The 20,001-nt window shown below is 39.2% G+C and overlaps 1 protein-coding gene across 1 annotated transcript in view; it reads left to right on the forward strand.

The window, feature by feature from the left end:
• Positions 1–19,069, forward strand: part of SCIN (scinderin) — a 46,293-nt gene extending 27,224 nt beyond the window's left edge. Inside the window, exons 5-16 of the mRNA XM_030446125.1 lie at positions 3,668–3,760; positions 6,281–6,413; positions 8,176–8,264; positions 8,454–8,669; positions 9,191–9,312; positions 9,488–9,578; positions 11,885–12,055; positions 12,560–12,737; positions 13,217–13,338; positions 15,080–15,157; positions 16,485–16,545; positions 17,366–19,069. Of these exons, the coding sequence (XP_030301985.1) occupies positions 3,668–3,760; positions 6,281–6,413; positions 8,176–8,264; positions 8,454–8,669; positions 9,191–9,312; positions 9,488–9,578; positions 11,885–12,055; positions 12,560–12,737; positions 13,217–13,338; positions 15,080–15,157; positions 16,485–16,545; positions 17,366–17,499 (1,488 nt within the window). The 3' untranslated portion in view covers positions 17,500–19,069. The remainder of the gene's footprint in view (positions 1–3,667; positions 3,761–6,280; positions 6,414–8,175; positions 8,265–8,453; positions 8,670–9,190; positions 9,313–9,487; positions 9,579–11,884; positions 12,056–12,559; positions 12,738–13,216; positions 13,339–15,079; positions 15,158–16,484; positions 16,546–17,365) is intronic.
• The last annotated feature ends 932 nt before the right edge of the window (positions 19,070–20,001 follow it).

Here is a 20,001-nt window from a genome sequence, read left to right on the forward strand (position 1 = left end):
TGTTCCCATTTTCAGTCTCTATTCACAGAGGTAGGAGGACTCCTGCTCAAGGTGAGCATGTGATGACATCTGTTGTTGCTGGAATTGCTATTGAGAGGCAATTTCAGGCAGAAATATAGTGAAAGGATTTTTTTTTTCCTGTTGGGAGTGTAATTTTTTGAAAGACTACGAATTTTTGCTGAGATTGATGTAAAGAATGTGAAAGAAACATATTCGGCTGTTCATAATGTCAAAAGCTTTTTTTGCCTCAACCAGAATATCCTCTGCAGTGGTTGTGCTCTGGCAGGATAACAAGCAAGCCAAAGTTATTAAAAATTAGGCTATGGTTGGCTATTTTAATAGCAAAGCCCTAAAGCTACCTTTGCCTGATGATCCTCTGAGCACATGTCTGTGCTGGTACCCAGAATAAGATAGGTGGTTACTGACCTGCATCATGTACATCCCATCCTCTCTCTGTTGGATTTTTTTCTTTTACTGGCTACTGGAGTAGATCTATTCTAAATATTTAAGTAGTTATATTCTAAATATTTGAGGCAGCATTTCTTTCACAGAGACATGCCCTGTAATGTTGTTCTCTGCTTTGAAGGTTAATAAAAATCTACCAATGAGTTTACACTAAGCCTGTAGTTCAGAGGTGTTGCAGAGAGGATTTATACTTGTCACAGCATACATGTGTACCTTGAGTTTGCAGGAGGAGGATATACTTGCTTTTGTCAGAATGTGCAAGAAAATAAATGATGAGCTACTAATCCTCTAGACAGCTTTAAGTTGTCTAAATGTCTCACTTTTTTTTTTTTTTCCCCTTTGGGTTTAGCATATAAAGAGGGGACTTGTGGTTTTGAGATCTCACACTTGGGATCACAGCCACAACAAACAGCTCAGTTTCAGACCCAGAAACCTAACCTAACCTGTGCTCAATAAGAAGAAACACAAACACAGTGCTAGTGTACACAAGTTGAACTGCACAAAACTCCTTTTCTCTCTTAATTAATCTTCACCTGATGTGTTCTTTGAGACCTGTTTTCCTAGTTGAATTTTTGGCCTCACTGAACTCTTCAAACTTCTTGCTCCCATTAAATATCAACTATTTTATGATGCAGTGCTGGTTTCTTCAGTTATGAAGACAGTATTACTAAATTTCTTATTTCAATGAGTTTATTTTAAATTATTTACTTTGTCACATCTCTACAGATTAGAAATCATTTGTCTGTTTTTTTCTATTCTTTTATAAGGACAATGAAGTGGAGTTTCACTTGTCAGTGAAGGCTTTGACTCTGTATTTTACACTTCTCTGAGGAGGTGATATTTATTATAGAGAAAAGCTTGGGCAAATGAAAAGGGATTATGGTTTTGCAGACAGAATAAGCTACATTGCATTTACTGCAAGATAAAGGTGCACTTGGGCAGTTGTTGTAGAGGAACTGATGTGTTCTGTTGGTTTCCACTACAATATTCTTGCAGAAACCTAAACATGTCAACAGAAAGGTTTAACAGAAACTAAAACCCCAGAACTTTTAAAATTAATACATGTTTACTTCCTACTAAACACCCCATAGGAAAGATCTAAAGGTGTGGAATTAATGAGTAATTTTGATAAATCAGTGGTAACTCAGCTGTCATTGAAACATAAGCTGGCATTAGGCTACAGCCATATAAAGCAAGGGAAGCTCTGCCACAGCCAGCTGTGGATATTTCTTATTCTGAAATAGCTGTAAAGGAGATAAAGGCTCCAGTGGTTGAACAACTTCATATATACCAGGAGTCTAGACTATGCACACTAGGTCACTGTAGGTCACTGTAAGTCACTGTAGGATAGCAGCACTGCGCCTGTGTACACCTTCCCTGAGCAGAATTGCTCATGTTTGTCTACAGGACTCTGATAAAACTGCATGCAGGAAGCAGTGGTGGGGAGAGGATAAGCCTCAGTCTGTAGCTGATCAGCAGAGAGCAAAGGAAAGGTGGTTTGACACCTTCATCTGTCAATGGCAGATGAGATGAAGTGATAAGAGTTTCCTGTTTGGAAATCAGTAGCTGCAAGGAAAGATGCAGCTCAAAGCATGAGGAAGCTGTGACATGGATATGGTTTCAGAGCCTCTAATTATTACTTAGATTACTTCAACCACAGTAAATAAGAATAATGATTTTTAAAAGTGGTTACAAAACCTGTATGTACACCTGTGTGTGAGGTGTACCTATGAGAGGTATCATTTGGAGTTGCCAATATGGTTGGATGTCCAGCAAAAAAATGTGGCTAGGCTGTGTATCTCAAAAAAAGGCATTGCTATTTTCTGAAGTCTAGAGTGGGTCTGTGAATCTGAATTCTTTGCAGGTTTGTGAGTTGGGGTCCCAAACCTCAGAGCACCCTGGGAGAGCCAGGCTTGGGCTGTCGGTACACTGGGTCATAAGATGTAAAGACCCAGTGGAGCAGCCTGACTGTGTCTATAACAAGAATTACCTGAGCAAGACCCTGTGGATAGCTACAACAGGATTCGTGTGAAACTAAGAGTATCTGGAAATAGGAAGACTCAGTGTTCTTTGAACTGTTGGTTTAAATATTTTTATTGGGAAGCCTTGCTGAAAAGCTGTGGTAGCTTTTGGCTGCAGTCTCAGCTGGATGATGTGTTTCCATTTTTGATGGATCATATGGGAATTCCCTGTATAAAGGTGAGGTGCTCTGGAGAGCTACAGCTCAGCCAGTCGTATGCTAAGTAATGACACAGCTCTACCCCAGCATAGCAGTTTGCTGCCGTTCGGTACACACTTCATAACCTTACTGATAAAATGATCGGTTTCATAACATCCAGGTGTAAGTGTGGCTGTGTGAAGCCACATGAGAGTTTGCTTTAGAAGGAGGAAGGACAACTTCTCTGTAAGGCACTTCTTTGAGACAGACTTCTTTTTCAGCGTAAGTTGCTTTCTGTTTAAGCACAGAAGTTTTTTTTTCCTTCTGGGATCTGTCTCATCCTCCAGACTAAAAGAAAGACTGGCTGAAATTAGTGCATGTTGGGAATGATGTCAGTTGTTCCTAGCAATACACATGGCACTGGCTATATGCATTTCACACTCTATCACACTCTATCACTTAATGTATTGAATATGTATATTGTATACTGCATTTCTTCACAATTGGTGTCTTCACATGCTTTAGGTGATTTTAACCTTGTATGATCTGGTTTTGATGCCAACACACACAGAGGTATACACAAGTATACTTTGCTTTACTTTTAGTATTTTAGTATATTTTAAGAGTAGTCATTCCAAAAATTGTAAGATGGGCCTACAAAAAGTTTTAATTACAGTTACTCAGAGGAAAAGGGGAAGACAGATATATAAACACAGAGAGAACAGGATCACATAAACCTTCTTACTCTGTGTATCTGCGTGTGTATGTATCCTTAGAAGCTTTTCTCTATAAATCATTTCCTATCCTAGGCTAAAGATGACCAGCATGTTGGCCTGCAGGAAAGACAGCATGCAGGTTTAAAGCTGTTGGGAGGTCTGACACAGTTATTTAAAATTACCCCTATGTTTGTGAACAAGTCACCCATGTGTTCGGGTTTAGATTGGATTAAATGTAAAGAGGATCCCAATTAATAGTTACTGTATCCAGGTATTTATACTCCAGCACCTACTCTCTGTGCTGAGTTTGTTATTCTCTGTTGTACAGGTTTTAGGGAGCAAGCCAGAGCTGCCAGAGTGTGATGCTGCTGATGATGAGCTGGCTGATATTACAAACAGGAGAAGTGCTAAACTGTACATGGTAAGTTATTTATTTCTTTACTTGCTTAGTTACTTTAATTAGGTACACTCAACAACATTGGTGCATTCATTCACCCCTCATATATGGAGTTGTGGCTTCAGTTACAGAACTGCAGTTGTGTTAGTGAATTTGCATCTAATGGACAAGTTTCTCACAGGATGCCAGTCAAGACAGATCAGATAATTTGAGGGGAAAAAAATTATTGTAGTTCTGCTTACTCGGGAAATAAGTTAAGCATGGCCTATGAACCACTCAGTGCAGGATAAAGAATTAAATGCTCTTAAATCAAACCGTATTTCCTGTCTTCTTGATTTTAACAATGAGAGTTTTAGTAGTCATATAACATGTAGTTATTCTTAGCAAAGTTTGAGAGATGGACAGTATATATTTTATATATAAATCCAAAGGAATTAAAATGAGAAGCCTTTTGCAATTCCCTTTTCCTCCTTTCTCACCTGCAGTAGCTGAGCATTGACTAGGATAGTGCCACTGCCAGAAAAATTGCCTATAAACAAAATAGATGAAATATTTACTCCATTGAAATCAGTAGAAGTTTCATGACTACATTCAGTAAGGTTATGATTTTTCCTCATGTCATGTTCTTTTCTAGAAGAGGCATGAAAATTATTCTTTGAAATAGCAATATAACAATATACTATCTTACCTATGTCCAACAGCTGTTTTGTTTTCTGAAAACTATTTCCAGACCTGCATATTCTCTCTTTTTTTTCTTCCTTTTTTTTTCTACAGCTCCCTCTTTTTCATATTCTTCCACTTGAGAAAAGAATTGAGAGAGTATTTAGACAATGGGGATGTTTTTAATGAGATCTACAAAAGGCTTTATCCTCCCCCTCCCAATAAAAAAAGATTATTTCCTCCTGAAGACTGCAAGAAGAGTGGGGTTTTTTTACTAGCTCTCATTGACACTGAGATCTGGACCTTTCTCTTAAGCACTTTGTGCTTTGGCTCATGCAGTGAGGTTGCCTTGTGTGACAGGATCTTTCTCTGGCATGCGATTTATTTTCTTCCCTTCCCCTAGTCAGTTGACAAGAAGGGTTTGGTCAGCAAGTGGCAACACCCTGGCAGCACTGAGTGCTCCTGGATCCTCAGTGTGACATCTACTGTAGCTGTGAAGCTGCTGTGATGGGTGAAGGGTGAGTCAGTGCCTCCTCAGGCCTTGCATCCCACAGACTGAAGCAGGATGGAGCCACCTCTCTCCCTGTTTTGTGTTTTTAAACCCTACCCGTATGCGTGGCTGGGGTTTACAAGAAGCCTGTATGAGGTGATCATTCTCACAAGGCCATTTTTAGACCTTGTTGTCTGTGTGCTGTGTTTAGTTCCCATTAGTCATTCCATACTTGCCAAAAACTCTGGTGCTTATTTATCTTTATAGCAGGGCTTTAGGAAAAACAAAACAAAACAACAACCCCCCCATATATATATAAAATAAATATAAATTAGAAGAAAAAGAAGCCCTGCATGTATGATCAGCATTATAGTAGTGAGACAATACTTCAGAAAAGTGCTTGCAGTGAATTTTGGAACCCTAAGAACTCTCAAAAAATGATGGGAGTAGCTAACAAAGTTCTTTAAGTACATGGGTCCTACCAGCAGGGCTCTGTTAGCTAAATCTAAATGTGAGTGTCAGAGTCAGGAGACAGTTTTACAATGAGCCTTCGCAGTAGGTATAATAGTTGATTTTTATTCATTGTATACAGTGGTAATTCTCATCATGTTCTTCCATAATACGCGATTTAAGATATAATGGTGTGTTTAAAATTAATACCTAATTATGAAAAGAAATAAAGGCTGATATAAAAGGTATTAAAATAGTAGTAACTTATTTTCAGTAGTAATACCTGGTCTTTTCAGCCATGCAGGAGTGAATTTTAAAAGGTTTTAAAGGTCTATGTACAGTGATAATTGAGATTACAAAGCAACTTCTGCAGCAGATCTTATATTACAGTTTCCAGTTAGAGAACTGTAGGTTATAAATGTGGGTATTTCACTTCTTAGTATCGGCGTAGGACTAAATTATATTCATATAATATAATTCATTATATATTTCATTATAATTTTAAATGCTTTTGTTCAGCATGTACATGTACCTGTGGCTTCAGTGCAAGTTCCCTGGCAGCAGAATATGACACAGAGGGACTCCACCAGTTCAGCTGAGCATATAGTAGAGGCTGAAGAAAATACAGAATTTAAACTGTTGGGAGTTCACTAGTAAGCACTTAAATTGCAAGTGGAAGATAAATGGATGTATTTTAAGAGGTTGTGAGGCAGGGATCCAGCAAACTCACTAAAATTAAAACTACATCTCCCTCTATTGGATATAAAGTGAAATGAAGGAAAAAAAACCACAACTTAGCCTACCTTACCTTCCAACAGCACACAAACTTCATACAGCTATTTAAATAGGAAAGGCAACTGATTTTTCTAGTAACTTTGGGAGCATAAATGCATTTGTTTATAAAAGTCAGAGTTGATCTAAATTTGAAATTATTTCTTGCTTAGGTATCAGATGCAAGTGGATCCATGAAAGTGTCCATGGTAGCAGAGGAGAACCCCTTCTCCATGGATATGCTTTTGTCTCAGGAGTGCTTCATTTTGGACAATGGTGCTGCAAGGAAGATCTTTGTGTGGAAAGGTAAGAGATCACTTCTGTTGCTAGTGCTGAAGCAACACGGACATATCTAAAGAGCCAGCACAACACCTTTGAGACCCTGGCAAGAATTTCATACTGGATGGACAGGGTACCCTGCACATAGTTCTTCCTTGGTGAAGTCAGGGCCCTAGAATTCCTCGTGTGAATAAGGGCCTCAAGACCAATTCCTGTCTATGGATCCTGTCAATTTTTCAGACATCTGTAAGCCTGAGGTGCTGAAATGCTTTTCTAATTGCAGTTACAGAGCAAACATTAAAATTCCTACACATTTTGTATATTGCCATCAGATCCCTATCTCTGGGACAAAATCTGGGCATTGAAGGTTTGGTAATGGGTAGGTGCTACATTTCCATACATTACTCCACAGAGGTGTGAAATTGAAAGCTGAGTGTCCCAGGAATCAGATAAAAGCATCAGCTTGCAAATGCTTTGATGCTTCTTTTTTTCATAGGAATATTTCTGTGTGGTATCATCAATATTTGAAGAAGTGTCTGCAATTGCTTTGACTGAACATTTCCATGGGGAATACTGCTATTGGTGAATTAGGTCTGTCCATCTTGCAGCTGCACTGTTGTGGTGCTGACATTGCACCCAGAGCTGAGTATCTGCCCTTTTTTTGTCTAAGGCAGTGGATTCATTATTCTGTAGTATTTTTATTTCTTTTTTACAATGTGGAATAACAATTAATTGGTACATTTTTCAAACTGCTGAAGTCAATCCAGGAAGCATTGTAAACATTTGGCTTGAAAACTTCATTTGCAATCAGGTAAACATCCTTTAAATGAGAACATTTTGGGAGAACTTTGCTCAGATGTCCTAAAGTCTACCTGACCTCCTGATTCCTGGTTTATGTTCTCTACTTGATAGCTCCTGGTAGAATCAACCTGATAAGATTAGGCATGAAATAAATAAAATGCAGCTTAGGCCCTTTGAATGAAGCCCTTCACACTCCTTTGTGCATCCTCACTTTGCTGCTGTTGGTAACAATAATGTGTGAGGAAAACCCATCAGTCTGTGAGTCTCACCCTAGCTGCAGTTATCATCTCAGCTGGAAATCTTCAGGCCACTAAGCTGAGAAGTGTGAATTACTTTGCTAATAGTCTCATTCAAAATGGAATACAATGAATAGCTTATCAGAGCTTCTTACTAAACCAAGAGGTCTTTAGAATATAGTCATTGACAGCCAGCTGAGTCACAGACCTGATACACAGTATCAACTCACAGAGATTTTCAGAGATGTTTAGGAGGGAACAAACTTGAACAAGTTGCAGTGGATTGGGAAGGGTGGTGGTAAATTGCAAAGCCAGATGAAAATGGGAATTTCTTTTACTCAGACTGTGGCATTGCCTGAAGAAGTGAAGGCAGTTTTGGTCAACAATTTTATTTACCATATTGCAGCCCAGCAAGGGAAGATTGAGAGGAAAAAGCTAGGATGTTCTTGTACATGCAACCAAACAGATATTATGAACATAGTTTTTCGATAGAAACAGACAAGTTAGACAGAAAACAACGCCCTTTCCCCCCTCCCCTTAAAAAAAATAATTAAATGTTTTCAAAGTCACTGAGTTAAACTGTCTTGTCCATTCAGCTTGCTGTGAATACTATTACTCATGTCCAGTGTTTGTGTTCAATACTGAGGCGAAAGGAATGTCAAAGAGAATCTGGCTCAAGGAGATTTTGTTTTTGCAGGATCTGTGAGCTCATTGCTCTTTCTCCTGTATTGTTATCTTTCTGTTTTAACCAGGCAAGGATGCTAACCCACAAGAGAGAAAAGCTGCCATGAAGAATGCTGAACAATTCATACAGCAGATGAATTATCCTGCCAATACACAGGTGTGATCTGTTTATGAGATGAGACCAGGAGAGCATGAGCTCTGTTAAAGAATTTGTTTTCAAATCAGCAAAAAAATGTTTTAAGGCCTTATAAGACATAAGGGCAATGTTTCACTAACACATAATTCTGTTCAAGTAACTGTGTCAGGTTCTTTTTCCTACTATGTCATGTGTCTTGCTTCATTTCAGATTCAAGTCCTTCCTGAAGGAGGTGAAACGCCAATTTTCAAACAATTTTTCAAAGACTGGAAGGAGAAAGATCAAAGTGATGGCTTTGGAAAAGTATATGTCACAGAGAGAGTGGCTAAAATTGAGCAGATTGAATTTGATGCTACCAAGTTACACGAGTCCCCACAAATGGCTGCCCAGCATAACATGGTAGATGATGGTTCTGGGAAAGTAGAGGTAATTTTTGTGTTTTATTAAATTATATCCCACCTATCTAATTTAGTTCATTACTTGTAACAGGATGAGCTGCTACTCTATGTTTTGCCATTTACCTTGTTGTGTAGAGTAACACTTACATTAGTTGCACAGTTACTTTTGACAGCCAAAAAGGTACTTTGAAGTGGAAAGTGAATCTCTTTGTCAGGGATGATATGATAATTCTATGATCAATCATAATGTGGTGCCATTCATGTCATATTATCACCTTATGGTGTTAAGAAAGTAAGTTCAACATACATGTTGAGGTGATCATGTGGCATTAAAGCATCGAGCCAAAGAAAAGCACACTGCAGTTGGTGGTCATTATTCATTCATTCAGTGGGTGCAAGGTGTATCCATCTACTTCATGAGAAATCCTTCCTGGTATTGTTCTGCAACATTTGAGAACAGTACCAAAGGTCACTCCAGGGATCTGCAATTGCATTGTGGAGATTTTCACAGTGAAGTTCAGCATGAAGTTCATTCTTATGTTTTCCCAGATCTGGCGTGTGGAAAGCAGTGGCAGAGTTCCTGTGGGACCCGAGACCTATGGACAGTTCTATGGTGGTGACTGCTACATTATCCTCTACACTTACCCTAAAGGGCAGATCATTTACACATGGTATGTTTGGTCTCCTTTGCACTGATTTCCAACATGTGGATAGTGTTTTTATGCTGACTTTATGTCCTATTGAGTAGAACCACATGTAAGTTTGTTTTCATGTGTGTTATGCAGTGTAAGCTCTGGATTATTTTGAAACCTGACATAAGCACTGCCTTTCTCTTGTCTGCCTCAGGCAAGGAGCTCATACTACAAAAGATGAACTGACTGCATCTGCATTTCTGACTGTCCAGCTGGATCGGTTACTGAATGGTCAGGCTGTGCAGGTGAGTGTCTTTTGGACAGCATTCAACAGAACAGTAATACCTCTGAAAGGAGGAGGTAATATTTGAAGGCTGCTTCTGATCTGCATTGAACCAAGCACTGTGGGCTCCTTTTAAAGCCAACACAACTTGAAACTGCCTTGTCTTTCCTTCAACTTTCACTGGCTAAAAGTTATAGTCCTACCTGCCCTTACAGACTTCACATGGGCAGTGAAGACCAAAGGGTAAGATCCTCCCAGGGCAACTCACTCTGAGTAGCCTGTGTTGAGCTTCCCTGTCTCTTTTTGATCATATAGGAAGCTGTGATGTTTAGCCCAGACAAGGCACCTAACTTTTGAGGGCCAAAGCTGGTAGACTTGAAAGCCACATGGAAAACAGAAGGGGAGAGCCTGCTGGATCTGTGTTTCAGGATCTGGCTTGTCTCTGCTGCAGTAAGGAGCATAACCTGGGTTTTCCCATCCCTTAGACCTTGCAGCTCAGTGAAAGCAGACACATTGTCACTTCCAGAAATGGGCTGGGCAAGGCAAGGCTCAGGACATTCCTCAGCAGCTAAAAGATGGGAGGAGATAAGTTAGTCCTAGTATGATTAGGGTGTATAATTTCCTTTCATCACTAGTGAGGAGTGGTGGGAAAGTGGAGGGGTGAGAGGTTTGCTCTTCCCACAGAAAGACTGGACCTGGAAAATGACTGGGAACGGGGCAGAGATTTTATAGGCAGCAGGAGGTAATTCTGTGCTTCCCATTTCTTAATTACCAAAACAAAGGACTTCCCCACCCACCAAAGTGCAGCTAATTGAGACTGCAAACCATACTCTTAGCTATTAATCATTTATAATTTATGATTGAAACTATAGTGGAGAAGGATTAAAACAGTTCTGGGTAATTACCTTTTGAACTATTCCTAACCCATGTTCTATATTTGGACAGAGTTCAGCACAATATGGTCCTGTCTCATAACTAAGGCCAACACTAACACTGTTACTGCTTACAGCTGCAATAATAATGTGCTTTAAAAACCTTTTTATTAAAGCTGGAGGAGATCCATCTTAACTCCAATAGGCATGGTACCTAAAAGTACTGTAGTCCTGGAATGAGTCTAGGAATATACATATGTGAATATATAGGTATGTGTATATACACACATATGTACATATGCACGTGTCCATTTATATGCATGTATGTGGCTACCTAGAATATATTATCTATGCTTGACATCTGTGCTAGGATTATTTGAAAGGTTTAAAGGCACCATTTTGTGGTCACTAGATGGCACTGCAGTACAAATTACTATTAAAAAGTAATTTCCCCCCCCCCCCCATTACTTGTTTTGTAGGAACGTTTCCTTCGGTGAGGCTGTTTTTTCTTCTGTGTTTTGGTGTGGGGTTTTTTTTTTCTTTGTTGTTTGTTTGTTTTTAGCATTTGCAAAGTCCTGCCACTGTTTGGCACCTAAAAATACATATGTTCTAGGGTATCCTTATCAGGCAACTGTATCAGTCTGTCTATCCAGCAACAGCACCTGCTGCACAGAATGTCCCCTGCCACCAGGCCACCCCTGCTTCAGCTGTCCCAAGCCTCACCAGGAATAGCTTAAGGGACTTTCCACTTCTCCTTCCTTGCTAGATATTCAGCATGCCTTAGTTCTTGTTTTTCCCCTTTCTTTATGGCAGTGAAAGCAGGGAGTTGCAGCCCTCCACCTTGGCGCGTGGTACTGTTATAGAGGAAGAAGAAACACTTGTATACAAATAACTTTCATCATATGTTAATCTAAAAATTATAGTTCTTCTATCCATTCATAGCTCAGTGTTTTTCTGAGAGTGCAATAACATCTGCATTTTTAATGGAAGTTCACTTCTGCCAATTATGTTACCCTCTGCAAGACAGATTCATGCTTATCTTTTTCATCTTCTTGCAGGTGGAATAACAAATTGAAAAAACATTCTCTTCCGCTTAAATACAGGCATCTAAACTTTCAAGATAGTTTTTCAGAGGAATTAAGTCACTATAAAATTGTTCTTTTGAAAAAAGAACAGTTTTTTTATTACAGTAGATAGCAGCCATTTTAATCAGCTAAACATTATGTTAGAAGTATGAATCTTGTCTTTGTGTCAGTGTGATTGACAAAAAAAATCTCACAAATGCTCTAACTTTAATGTGTCTAGAACTATATTTTTAGATCTTCTCAGCTTGGCACTTCTCATTTTTGCTAACATACTTAGCATTATTGGCTAACATCCACTATGCTATTCAACAGAGACCAAAAATACCCATGTCCTTTTGTTTCTTTTAATTCCTTTTTAAACATATGTACAGATCCGAGTCAGCCAAGGTAAAGAGCCTGCACATTTACTGAGCTTGTTCAAAAACAAACCACTGATTGTCTACAAGGATGGGACATCCAAGAAGGAGGGTCAGAAACCTGCCCCACCCACACGACTCTTCCAAATCCGCAGGAACCTGGCAGCTACTACCAGGATTGCAGAGGTAAGGTCACCTGCTAACTAAACCAACTGTTCCCCATGGGAAATGGTACAGCCATAAATACTGAGCCATGAGCCATAACACTAAGCTTGTTGGGTAGTCACATACCAGGCAGGAATGCAGAACTCCAAATCAGATCCATTGCTCTGTGTGACCAACCCATCTAATAAATCAGAGAGAATATGTTGTAACTGGCTGCAACAAATCTACATCTTTCAGAGGATCGTGTAAGAAAATCTGTAGTGAACAATCAGCTGACAAAGAAGAGACAGCAACCCTTATGAGATACTTTTTTCTTACTGCCAGTTAGTCCTAGCTTCTGCCCTTCAAGTCAATTCCCTGTCTCAAGTTAAGTTCTTTTCTAATTTATGGCAATATAAATCCAGGGAAAAATTAAAAAAAAAAAACCCTAGGTGATGACCATCTATCTACATATTTTATATAAACACACAAAATAGTAATGTTTTATTTTAAAATAGTAATGAAACAATTTATTTCTTGATTTAGGTTGATGTTGATGCAATGTCACTAAACTCTAATGATGTCTTCGTTCTCAAACTGCCAAACAACTCTGGCTACACCTGGGTAGGAAAAGGATCAAGCAAAGAAGAGGAACAAGGAGCTCAGTACATAGCCAGTGTTCTTAAGTGCCAAACTGCTAAGATTAATGAAGGCCAAGAACCTGGTTAGTATAAAACCATGTTTATGGTTTATAGGCAGCTGAGAATACACAGCACTGCATGGAAATATGGCCTGAACATTTTTTTGCAATGATATATTTGTAAGCAAAGCATATGTTCACTTTGTTCCTTTGAAAATCCAATCTGTCATTTTACCATGGAGATCTGTCCAGAAGTTGCCCATGCACAAGCAATGTGATGCCCTGGAAGTCTGTAGGACAGCAGCAGAAGCTGCAGAGGAATGTGGTCCTTTCTGTACCCTGAGTGCCTGGGAAAAGAGAAAGAAATAGCACGTTCCTCTTTCTAGATCTGCAAGAGATATCTTTACTGTTACTTTGTCAAACTGCAGGAAAAACTCTTAAGAAAATGCGCCCATCTTTGAGACAGAAAATAAGATAGGGCTTGAGGATTATTGAGCAATGTCTAACAAGCTGAAAGAAATGTTAAATCTGTTGCTGAATAAATGGTATATTGTTTATTTCAGAGGAATTCTGGAAAGCACTTGGAGGTAAAAAAAAATATCAGACTTCATCTCGGCTCTTGACAAAGGTTGAAGATCACCCCCCTCGCCTGTATGGTTGTTCTAATAAGACTGGCAGATTTATTGTGAGTAAATGAGGGATACTTTCCTCTCTGTTTAATTACATATTTTCTGTTATTTTTTGCCTTGGGAATCATAGACATGAAATGAATTTGTGGATCTGGCTTAATTAGCCAGGCTTGACAAGAAGTAGAGAGTTTGGGTTTGGTGCTTTAAAACAATCCAAATGCAAAGGACAGACAAAAGAATTAATACTGCAGATGTTTGCATGCAGAACCTACTTCAGCCTGGGACTAGAAGCTTGGAGATGCAAAAAGATTTGCCTTGTCAAAAGCATTTGTGTTCTTGCATCACCTGATTGCTGTCATTTCACTGAGAAAATGCAGGTCAGTGCCTTGCCCCGTATGTGTTTGATAGGGGTTGTGAGGAGAAGAAATGCCCCTTGCTAAAATTCCTCAGCAGTCTGAAATTTTCCACAGAGAATTAAGACATATAATTATGCCTCCAGGGTATTTGCCTGTGCTCAAAGAAGTAGGAAGGCCTGTTTCCTGAGCAGAAATACCCAGAGCTATGTGCTGGGTAATAATCCTGTGATTCAGGCTTAGTTACTTACTGTATTCTATGAGGGCAATGCTGTGTCACCAGTTGGCATGGATTTAATATTAAACACTAATTTTAAGGTAGGGGACATAGTTGGTTATCATCTCTGCAGTCTCCTTAAGGCACAGACCGTTCATTTGGAGAGGAATAAATTAAATAGGATCCTTTAGTATGGACTTTAAAATCTTATGAGAGTAGTAAAATGTATCTTCTTAACAATCTTCTAAAATAATCCTGTGAAATATAGTAATAGGAACCAACCTATTGGAGCCTCCTGGGAGCTATGCACTTGTTTTGGGTTTTAAATTCCCTCCAGCTTCTGTGAAATCCCCTCTTTCCTGTAGCATTTCTCTAGTAGTAGAATCATCACCGTTAGAGGTCACCACAGGAGGTAGGTCAGGTCACTCTGACCTGCTGGCCACTGTGACACAGGGTGGGGAAAACAAATGTCTATTGCACCATCTGCTTATCATCCCTTCTACTCCTACATGACCAACCATAGCCAAAAGTCCCTTAAAAGTAGAGGGCTGACAACTATGCTATGGTATTCTCTCTTCTTCACATACAGAATAGCATTAAACTGCTTTCCTCTCTGCCTGCATATCCTTGGAAGCAGCAAGCAGTCTGCCTTTCCTTTGGGACTTACTCCTCTGTGGCTCAGTCAGCTGTAGTATCCCAGTGTCAAGTGACTGGAAAGCTTTCTTGAGTGTGCATTTCATTGCTGAACTCACCCACTGCAAACCAAAGCAGTTTCTTTTCCTTACATAGGAACATAAGCTGCCTGAATGTGTGTCAGCTGATGGATTTAGTTTGCTTGGTACAAGGTGCTCTGTAGAAATTTCCTTGTCTGCTTCTTCTAGTAGATTGTGACCCCACACAATTACAATTAATTACACTTACACTTACAATTACAGTGTAAACCTTTGTATCTCCAGGGGATATCCTTATCAATTCTGACAAAGAGAGCTGATTTTCTAGGACCTGCAGTTGCCTGATTTGTTTCTGTTTAGTGAAACACCCTTGACACATTCATCAAGTCAGCTTAGGGTTGACTGTCTAGGAACAAGAAGAATTACACACCAGCTTCTGGACTTAGTCTTCCAAAAATATCCTTGGTCTGTCAAAAATCAGAATATTTTATAAATATTAAAAAATAAAAAAACCCACAACAACAAATCACAACCCAAAACATAATATATTTTTTAGATTGAGGAGGTCCCAGGAGAATTCACTCAGGATGATTTGGCTGAAGACGATGTCATGTTGCTTGATGCGTGGGAGCAGGTAAGCTGTGTAGTTGACCACTGCTTTTTATACTAACAAGGATAATTTATTCCTAATCACTTAGATCCTAAGATGGGAGGGAAAATCATCTCTGTGAGAATGGAAAAGCTTTTGTTTTCTTTAAATTATACCAGAGAGAGCTATATTTTTTGAACTATATGATGTGCTAGTGTGAACATACAGGGTTGCATTTCCAGGCATAGTGTGAGGCTACACAGGCATTTCCCATTAGAACCAATAGAGGCTGCAGGAGTATAGGCCCTGGCAGTGTGCTAAACAGCCCTCAATAATGCTCAATAACTTTTATTATTTTTTAAAAAGTAAGTTATTGCATAGAAGGTATTCAGGAGCCACGGAATCCATGTAGCAACAATACCTTCAAAAAGTCTTACAAAAAACAGGGACAAACACTAAACCTTTACACAGATTTCTTTGGAAGAACTGGGTGGAAGTTTGACAGAAACAATCTATGCCGTGTTCCCAGGTTGGCCTGAAAATGTTGATTTTGGATGACAGGCAAACTTACTGTGAGTGCAGAGGGCACCGTGCTCAGGGGTGGTTGGACTAGATGATCTTTCAAGGTCCCTTCCAGTCCCTAACTTCCTATGATTCTATGATCTGTTTCTCACAGTACATTCTCTCTGCTCCTCCTCCTCCCTTTGGAGGCAAAGAGGGAAGAGGCCAAATTGTCTTCTTCAGCCTAACCCTTAAGGGAAAAAAGGCTGAGGTTTTTGGAAATGAGAAGGAATGTCCAAGGTCCATGTGGGAAGGAGAGATGGGGTAAGGTGGGTGGAAAAGCTGGATGGAAAGTAGCTGGAACATAATGACTCAGGTAAGAAGCCTAGGATGTGGAACTGGTTTCTGAAAGGATCCTTGACAAAAAATTAAAAAATGTGTGGATTGCAGGAGGAGGCTCTGGCTGGTTATCCAGCAGTTACACCTGGCTTGCATTGATCCCAGTGCACAAGTGTTGATGTGCACGCAGAGTTCAAACCAGAGACAGCTCCTGTGTTTCAGTGTTCTTCCTGCTCCTAAAGAGCAATTTCCTTGGCAAATTGTGAAAGATATCCTGGAAAAAGCAATTAAGATTCCTTTCATCAGAGTGCATAAAGGTCCAGCCTTCCAGTGTCAAGAGAGGAGAGATTTCAGAGGACAGAACTACAGTTTTTTGCAAGAGGAAAAAAACCTATCAGTTGTGGCTTGTATATCTCTGCATTCTTCACAATCTATGTGCTTTCTCCTAGTGGAATCAACTATTCTGTACTTTACCTGCTGTGCACAACACACCCATAACAACACTGGAGCTGTATCTTTCTCTTCTCTGCAGGTTTTTGTCTGGATCGGGAAGGATGCCAATGAAACCGAGCGACAGGAATCTGTTAAATCTGGTAAATTAGATCAATTTGGCAGAATTCTGAGTGAGGTAGTTAAAGTAGAAGTGAAAGTAGTGAAAAAGATGATGTAGAAGAAATCTAGTTATGCTTACAGTGATTAAAAAGGTTACTGAGCTTATTAGGATTTAATACTGGAGAAGATTATTTTCCCCTTTAAATGTGCTGAAAACTCATTGTATCTTTCTTACCTGTAAGTCTATGAAGGGTAAAATTAATCAAGAGAACATTACTGGGCTGCAAAGCCATGTAAAGAATACATAGGAGAGCTCCACAAAAAGAAACTGCACTGAAAGAGTTACTTACTGAGCTGTACTAACATATAAAGGCAAAGGAGTGCCAACAAATCCTCCAGTCCTTGCACTGCCACCCTTCACTGAGTTAAATCTGGAAGAGGGAATCTCATTTATAGAACAAAAGACCACTCATGTGGAGTGCACCTTCCTGAAAAATTATGTCATCTCTGGTGTAATTTCATGTAGCGGAGCTGTTCTGACAAAGTTTGTGCTACAAACACTTGCAGATATTTCTCTGGAGCAGTCAGGGTTCCCTAGCTGCATTTCTGATGTGTACTGATGTCACATTGCCATGCCCAGGGACACTGTTCTGCCTTTTACACAGGACAAACAGGAATGAAGCTTGTGCAGCAGTACCAGCAAACCCTTTCTCCTGTTCAAAGAGTCAAAACCCATTCGTATGGCAGCAAACAGATCCCTCTTTAATAGCACTGGTTTCATCCACTAGGGGTTTTAATGTATTTTTTACACCAAAAGAATTAACTAATAGATTGCATATTTTATTTCCTCTCTGTTCTTAGCCAAACGCTACATTGAGACAGATCCTTCTGGCAGAGATAAGGGGACCCCCATTGTTATTGTGAAGCAGGGACACGAACCCCCAACATTCACAGGCTGGTTCCTGGCCTGGGACTCCAACAAATGGAAGAACTGATCTATCCAAGGAAGCTTCAGCTTCAAGAAATATCAGAGCCCAGCTACTTTCTAGGATTTTTAAGCATAAGCTTATGCAACGATATGATGCATCTGTTGTTACACTTTGCCAAGCTTTGATATATTTTGGTGAATAGCCTAGAAATTCTTAATACTGGAAAGGATAAATTGGTCAAATGGGGTGTGTGTGGGTTTTTCACGTAGTAACTGTAGGAAGTGCTGCCAGTACTGTGTTTAATCTGCTGACTGTTCAGGCAGAAGTTGTGGATCAGTTTCTTTTAATGTGCTAAAATGGGCCAAATTCCGCCTTCATTTAAAAATCCAAACTAATGCCAAAGAAACTCCCTCAGAATAAGGTCAGCATAATATTGTGCTGAATTTGGCCTGACAAAGGACTCATTCTACATCTATTGCAAGGGTAGAACTGGACTCAATGTACTTACAAGGCCAAAATATTGCCACAGTCACTCACATAAAAGTTCAGATGATGCCTGATCCAGAGCGAGGACTTTGTCTTGCAGGGGGCAGATAAGGAATGGGCATTTTGAGAAAGCTGTGCTTGACATGTTTGTCTTGTTGTTACATATATTTGGAGATTCTGGATTGAATGGCTGTAAGAATATGAAGTTGAAGTTGACAAAAGTTTTTTTTGAGGAACTGTCTAACTCACTGTAATGAATTTCTTTAAATTTCTCTCTGTGAACCACCTCCAGCTCCATGAGGTCTTTTTAACCAAAGTTCTTGAATATATTCTAGTTAATGCACTAGTGCTTTTAAATGGAAGCGGAAGAAGTAACAGCTTCAAAAATACATCCTCTGCCTTAAAAAGATTGCACTTAAGCCATACTTTGTCTTGGTTGCCTTACTAAGAAGTACTTGGTTCTTTTCCAGCATGAGAACTGCTCACCTTTGTCAGGTGCAGGATGTGTTTCTACTAATTTTCTATACAGGTCTTACTCAAATACCAAGTACTTTAAGCACGAGGAAGCCTCTTCTTTCAGTAGCACTCTACATCTTGAGAATCTGGAGTGTGAGCAGACACCATAGATTATGGCCTCTTTTCTCTCAGGCACAGTTATTTTGGAATTTTTTTAATCTGCTTAATTAAAGAGTACATTTTCAAAGGATTTTTTTATTTGTAGTTTAGCCAGGAAAGACTACATAAGGGCAGTGGGAAAATCTGCTTCAGATCTGTAGCACGGCTTTAAGCAGTTATCCTATAATGATTGTTTTAAGCAACAATCTGTACAGCTGTAAATCATGCCAGTGTGGCTTTTTAATGAAAGCATTTTAATGGTTTTTATTATTCTTACAAAGTTAGGTTGGGAAGAGAAATTTCAGACATTTTTGTATTTTTTTAACATTAATTGTGGTTTTGAATCTGGGTAATATAAACAAGTGAATTTAGTCTGCACTTAATGTTACAGACAGAAGAATTGTAAAGCTAAGAAATTAAAGCTAACAAACTCCTATAGTTAATCTAATTAAACATTTGTTTAAATCTCTGCTAATATAACTGGGCTGTATATTAACGTAATGTCATTTGAAATAAAATTGCAAATAGCAATATTTTAAATGGATCTGCATTTCCTTTCTCTGCAATACTGTTCTTCAGTGATTCCATTGGTGTCTAGAAAAACTTCCTACAAACCCTAGTAGGTGCCTTCCTTTTTAGATGGACCATGAGAAGGGGTTTTTTTTGTTTCTTTGCCTGTTTGTTTTTTCACATTAGTGCCATTTTACCCAAATTAACTCTTCCCGACAACTTTAAAGTTACAAACCTAAATAAAGTTTAAAAATCTGGGTACCTACTATATTAGGATTTCATCTTTAAGAAAAACTACCATTGTTGTTACCAAACACTTTGGCTTTTCTGCTTGTGAAAACGATTGACCGTAGAAATAGCAATTTTATAAAAAAGAAGGAAATAGGTGTATATTTGTTTTTAAAGTATAGGCCTTGCTTTTATTTGTGAGAGTAGATAAGGTGTCACCCTGCTGGTAGGAACACAAAGACCTTTTCAGTTCCTCAGCAACTGCATTTCATACAGCCACTGAGCAGCCTGTAGTTATCTCATGGTTGTCTTCAACACATAAATACAATTTTTTAAAAAACAATAACAGTTATAGTAACTTCTTAACCCAGGATTAGACAAGATTTGCCCTCTTTGTACATAAGCATCTTCCAGAACACTGAGGGTTCTGAACCCAGCACAGTGCCAGCATATTCTGCAGCACTCTGAAAGCCTCTTTTCAGTTCCCTCGTACAAGACAGAGGAGCTTTTGTGGTCTCCTGGCCTGGGCATTGGGGTTTACAATGCATTGTCCTGGCAAGTTGATTACTGATGTTGAGAAGAGCATTGAGAGCTCATAAGGGAACACTGTTCCCAACTGAGCTGGAAGCACAACAGCTGCTGGCAACATTGTTCTTGGGTTTACTTGCTAGGGAGGAAGTTTATTTTTCATAGGCACATGTGCAGTACACACAAAGATACATTTCTTCC

The sequence above is a fragment of the Calypte anna genome, chromosome 2, assembly GCF_003957555.1.
Source record: "Calypte anna isolate BGI_N300 chromosome 2, bCalAnn1_v1.p, whole genome shotgun sequence".
Taxonomy (NCBI): Eukaryota; Metazoa; Chordata; class Aves; order Apodiformes; family Trochilidae; genus Calypte; species Calypte anna.